Below are 5,265 nucleotides of genomic sequence, written 5' to 3' on the forward strand. Positions count from 1 at the left end.
TTATTGATTTGATCTTCACAACAATTATAACCACAATGGCAGCTCACTGCCCATGGGCTGGGCCGGTGGCAGAGGGGATGTGGCAGCTCGAGGAGACCCTTCAGGGAGGTTTCAGCAGTGGAAGGAGACAATTTTCACCTGGCGCAGGTAAAGCACTCTCAGACCCCCGCGGTGCTCTGGATTCCCAGGCTGTGCCCATCTCCTGCCCAGGTCCTCCCCAGCCCGGCCCAGTGTCAGGAGAGAACAAAACCACTTGCAATGCAAATGCTGGAAAAAAGCAGGAAATGCCTCACCCGGGAGTGTTAACTGCTGTTAATGGTTAATGCACCGGTTAATTTAAACCTCCCCAGGCCCGGGGACTGACTGATGCTTCCTGTGAGGTGTGGGAGAGGGAAGGACCGGTGTCAGCAGCCCTGGCAGCTCTGGGGGCTCTGGGCTCCTCCTGGGGCTGGCCCTTGGTGAGTCACTTCATGGCAAACGCTGGGGTTGGGGCAGAGATTCTGTGAGAAAAGACTGAAGGGAAGCGAAGCTGTGTGTGAGAGGAATAGATTTCCATATCTCGGGGAAGTGGAGGTGGGAAGCTGAGCTGAGCTGCTTTGTAGCCCACACACAGTAACACCGGCTGGTGCTGCAGCCTGGGAACGCTCCCAGGCGGGTTTAACCCCCTGCTCCAGACCCACACTGCCTCCATCCACCTGGCTGACGTGGGTTGGCAAGTGGAGCAGGTGACTGGGCAAATATTTGTGAGGAGCTGAAGGTCTTTTCTGCGCCGAGCCGTGTTCTCAGTGGGCTTTGGGTTCAGGGAGGGCTGAGAGTCCTTAATGGGAGCACTTAGAAATACAAACACGTCTGGCTTGGGGACCTGCTGTTTGCAGTGAGAGTTAATCAGGCTGGAAGCGGGCAAGGTTTATCTTTGGTCTGAATCCAACTGGTTTTCCTCTATCCCAGCCCCGGCCTGGAGAATGATGGAGTTTACACAGGGAATGGGAGCTGGGGGTAAGATGGGGAAAGCACATAAACCCAGCAGTCCTGCGGTGCTCCTTCTCCTCAAAGCCTTTCTCCTGGCAAAGCTTTTGTGGAGGACTTGCAGCTCGCCTTGTTTAAATTATTCAAATCTTGGAGGATCCCCTCAGGCTGGTCAGTCATGGGACAGTGCTCCCAGCTCGGGGACAGTGCTCCCAGCTCAGGCTGCCCCAGCACTTCGGGAACTGGGAAAACTGAGCTCAGAGGCTGGAATGGTGCCAGGGCTGAGCATCAGTGCAGAGCTCTGCATTCGGGGTGTCTCTTTGGGGTATCTCTGCTTTGGGCAGGAATTTCTTTGTCCAAGGATCACTCTGTGCGGCCCAACGTGTCTTTGTCTTGGAGTGGAAAAGGAATGAGGCACAAGGCAGGAAAAGAAAGGGCTCCCTCTGCTCCAGAGCCAGGCTGGGGAAGAGAGGAGAGCTGGGGTTGTCCAGGCTGGAGAGGAGAAGTGCCTGAAGGGGCTCCAAGGGAGAAGTTTGAGGTGGCCACAGCCCTCAGAGGTGCAGCTGGATGCCAGTCCAGACATCCCAGACACTGCCCAGCATTGATACTGGGGAAGGATTTATTCCTGTAATTGGGATTTTACAAGGAACTTTGGTCACTGGTCTGAGCAGGGTGAGAAATTGAGAAATGAGAAATCATTTCACCTCCCTGGAGGAACCTGGGGTCCCACCACAGACACAGCTCAGTGTGTGCTCACAGACAGAGCCACTGACTGTCACAAGGCTGAGGGTGACTTTTGTGGCTGTTTCTATGACTTTTACAAGGTTTTTGTGGCAGTGGATAAAGCAGAGCAGGAGAAAGGCCTGACCTGTTCAGCAGTGGCAGTGGGAGAACAGAGATGTTTGTTTTCCTTGCAGACACACTTTGTGGGGCTGACAGAACAAACAGGGTCCTTTGTACAAAACACAGTGAGGGTGGAAGGCGGGTGCCCTGTAACTTGTGTCCTGATCTGCAACATCTGTCAGGTGTCATGGGCGAATCCAGGTGTGGATTATCCCTTCTGTTTCTTGCACAGAGCTGAGCTAGGCTTGTGGGCCTGATATTGAGATTTCAGCCTGTTAGCAGCTGCTGACTTTTTCCCAAGGAAAAATTTCTCAAGAAAACTTCTTCTCAAAACAATCTTGGCAAACAACTCTCCTTTCTCAAAACAATTTTTCTCCAGGTGATGTTTTGCTGTTTCTCTGGTTTAACCAATGGCATTAGAGAGGTGTCGTTCCTATTCCTCAACCATGTTCAGTCTGTATCAGAACACCTTATAAAAGGTAGTAAGAATTAGACAGTAAAGCCTTTTTTCCTATGCTCTTTGCCTTCTGAAATATTGGTAGTCTCTCATCTTTCCCTCGTGCTCTACAGTGACACAGGCTGGCCCTGAGCACGGGGGCACCATGTACGAGCTCAACGAGAGCAGCTTCGACCCCATCACCTTTGTCCTGACGGGCATCCCGGGCATGGAGGAGTCCCACATCTGGATCTCCGTGCCCTTCTGCCTGATGTACCTCACGGCAGTGCTCAGCAACCTGGTCCTCCTCTTCATCATCGCCACGGACCGCAGCCTGCACGAGCCCATGTACCTGTTCCTGGCCATGCTGGCTCTCTCCGACCTCATGCTGTCCACCACCACGGTGCCCAAGATGCTGGCCATCTTCTGGTTCAGCGCCAGGGAGATTTCCTTCGACGCCTGCATCACGCAGATGTTCTTCACCCACTTCAGCTTCATCGTGGAGTCCTCGGTGCTGCTGGCCATGGCCTTTGACCGGTACGTGGCCGTGTGCGACCCGCTGCGCTACGCGGCCGTGCTGACGCCCTCGGTCATCGCCAAGATCGCCGTCAGCGCCGTGGCCCGCGGCCTCTGCATCATGTTCCCGCCCATCTTCCTGCTGAAGAGGCTGCCCTACTGCGGGCACAACGTGATGCCCCACACCTACTGCGAGCACATGGGCATCGCCCGCCTGGCCTGCGCCGACATCCGCGCCAACGTCTGGTACGGGCTGACCACGGCGCTGCTCTCCTCGGGGCTGGACGTGGTGCTCATCGCCGTGTCCTACGCGCTGATCCTCAGGGCCGTGTTCCGCCTGCCCTCGCCAGAGGCTCGCCTCAAAACCCTCAGCACCTGCGGCTCCCACCTCTGCGTCATCCTCATGTTCTACGTGCCCGCCTTCTTCTCCTTCCTCACGCACCGCTTTGGCCACCAGATCCCCAGCTGCGTGCACATCCTGCTGGCCAACCTCTACGTGGTGGTGCCCCCCATGCTCAACCCCATTGTCTACGGGGTGAGGACCAGGCAGATCCGGGAGCGCGTCACCCGCCTGCTCTGCCCCGCGGGGGAGTGTCCCTGCCCCGGCTGGAGGGGAAGGTGCTGAGCTGGGGGATGTGGGGTCCAAAGCAGCTCCAAAGGCTGTGGAATTTCGTGGCCTGGAGGGACTGGTTTGCCCAAAGGGTTCAAGGGGAACTGAAGGTGGTTTGATTTTTGGAAATGTGGGCTTGGGTCATCAGTGTCTCCACTGCTGCTGGTTTCTCCTGGAGATGCTTCCCCTGAATTTCCTTCATTGGCAAAGACTGGGCAGGTTCAGCTGAGAGGAATCAAGGTACTTACACCTGCTGACTCACTGTCACCTGCTGCAGCTGGTTCTGTTTGCTGTCCCACAGCTTCATTTCTGCCCGTTCCTTCACCTTTCTGACAGTGCCCAGAGCATGAACACCTTATTGTCAGAGTGAAGCGTGGCACACCAGGCACGGCTGGATGGGCAGCACACTGCCCACATGGCACACAGGGGGCACATCCTCCTGTCCTCATTGCTGGGGGACCCTGGTGCTTCTTGCTGCTGGAGGTGTTTCCCTGCTGAAGTGCCCTGAGAGCTTGGGAAAGGCTTTATTGTGCTGTGTTTGAGGGAAGCATTTCCACTCAACCATGACTCCCAAATGCAATTCAAGCCTTCAGAGTGGCGTGTAAAGGGACAGTGGTCTCCACTCACCAGAGCCCACAGGGATCCTTTCTGTCTTGGCCAGCACAGCTCTGCCTCGTGCAGGCAGCAAGCAGAGGGGTTTAGCTGTGGAGATTAGGGAGCCCTTTCTGGAGGCTCCCCAGCCCAGCAACGCCAGCAGGGGGATGGCCTGACCCTGTGTCACCTCTGAGGTCCCACAAAGGGTCAGGTGTGTTCCTGGTGTCACTCCTGAGATGGAGCAGACCAGCCATTTCTGCAGAGTGTCCTTTTCCCTGACTGTGAGGGCAGCCAGCACTGCCAGCCCCACGGCCTGACTGGGCTGCAAAGCTCTTTCAGACCTGCCCACAGTGGGGGAACCACTGCTGCACACCTGGACCTCAGAATGTCTCACCTGGAGGGTGTGGTGACCCCAGAGATGCTGGGAATGGCTCTGCCAGGACCTGGACTCCACTAAACGTTGTGCTGGGGCTCCATTCTGGCTGGGGCTGATCAAACCCCGTGTTCCTGATGGAGGGCAGGAGCCGTGGACACACCAGCTGTGGTCACACCTGAAGGCCACAGGAGCTGAGATAACACAACAACCCAACGGGCAAACTCTGCTCCAGCCAGACCAGCAACACTGCCACCACTTCAGAAGAAAAGGAAAAAGGCAGATTCATGATTTCAGATCAACTCCCCCCCCAAAAAAAAGTTTTTCCCTTTTGCAACACATTTCTTCTTTCCTTTGTTTTATTTTCCTCTGATTTGATCAAAGGTGGCACCCTGCGACGGGCACAGGGGAAATGAAAGTCTGTTCATTAAAGGCTGTTTGTCTACCAGTGGAGATAACGGGGCTGGGTACAAAAGCTGCTCCTGTCGCTGGGGTTTTTTTAATGTCCTCAGAACGTTCGTGTTTGCATTGGCTTTCTTAGCAAAAAGAAAAAAAAAAAAAAAAGAGTGTTTGCACAGAGCAGCCACGTGATTTCTGATAGGAGATGGAGCTGTGGGAAGGAAAATGTGTCAGGAGACTGGTTGCTGTGGGCAGCTCTAGGAACAACTGAGCTGCCACCTGGGTTTGTCAATATACGGGGCTTGGAGCAACCTGGGATGGTGGAAGGTGTCCCTGCCCCTGCCTGGGGGTGGAATGAGATGGGCTTTGGGGCCTCTTCCAGCCCAGACTGCCCTGTGATTCACAGAATCACAGAATGTGTAGGTTGGGAGAGACCTTCAAGGTCGAGTCCAACCCAGCCCTGACACCTCAACTGGGTCGTGGCATCGAGTGCCACATCCAGTTTCCTTTTAAACACATCCAGGGATG

At 55.3% G+C, this 5,265-nt stretch overlaps 1 protein-coding gene across 1 annotated transcript; it reads left to right on the forward strand.

The window, feature by feature from the left end:
- Window positions 1–273: 273 nt before the first annotated feature.
- Window positions 274–5,050, forward strand: LOC310905868 (olfactory receptor 52B2-like). Its single transcript, XM_083854646.1, has 2 exons — window positions 274–458; window positions 2,380–5,050. Exon 2 carries the CDS (start codon window positions 2,412–2,414, stop codon window positions 3,384–3,386), a length of 975 nt encoding a protein of 324 aa, XP_083710772.1. The 5' UTR covers window positions 274–458; window positions 2,380–2,411; the 3' UTR covers window positions 3,387–5,050.
- The last annotated feature ends 215 nt before the right edge of the window (window positions 5,051–5,265 follow it).

This window comes from Zosterops lateralis, assembly GCF_965231275.1.
Source record: "Zosterops lateralis genome assembly, chromosome: 2".
NCBI lineage: Eukaryota > Metazoa > Chordata > Aves > Passeriformes > Zosteropidae > Zosterops > Zosterops lateralis.

What these genes read in the sequence shown, in the direction of transcription:
- LOC310905868 (XM_083854646.1), top strand. Translation starts at nt 2,412, where the DNA reads ATGTACGAGCTCAACGAGAGCAGCTTCGACCCCATCACCTTTGTCCTG.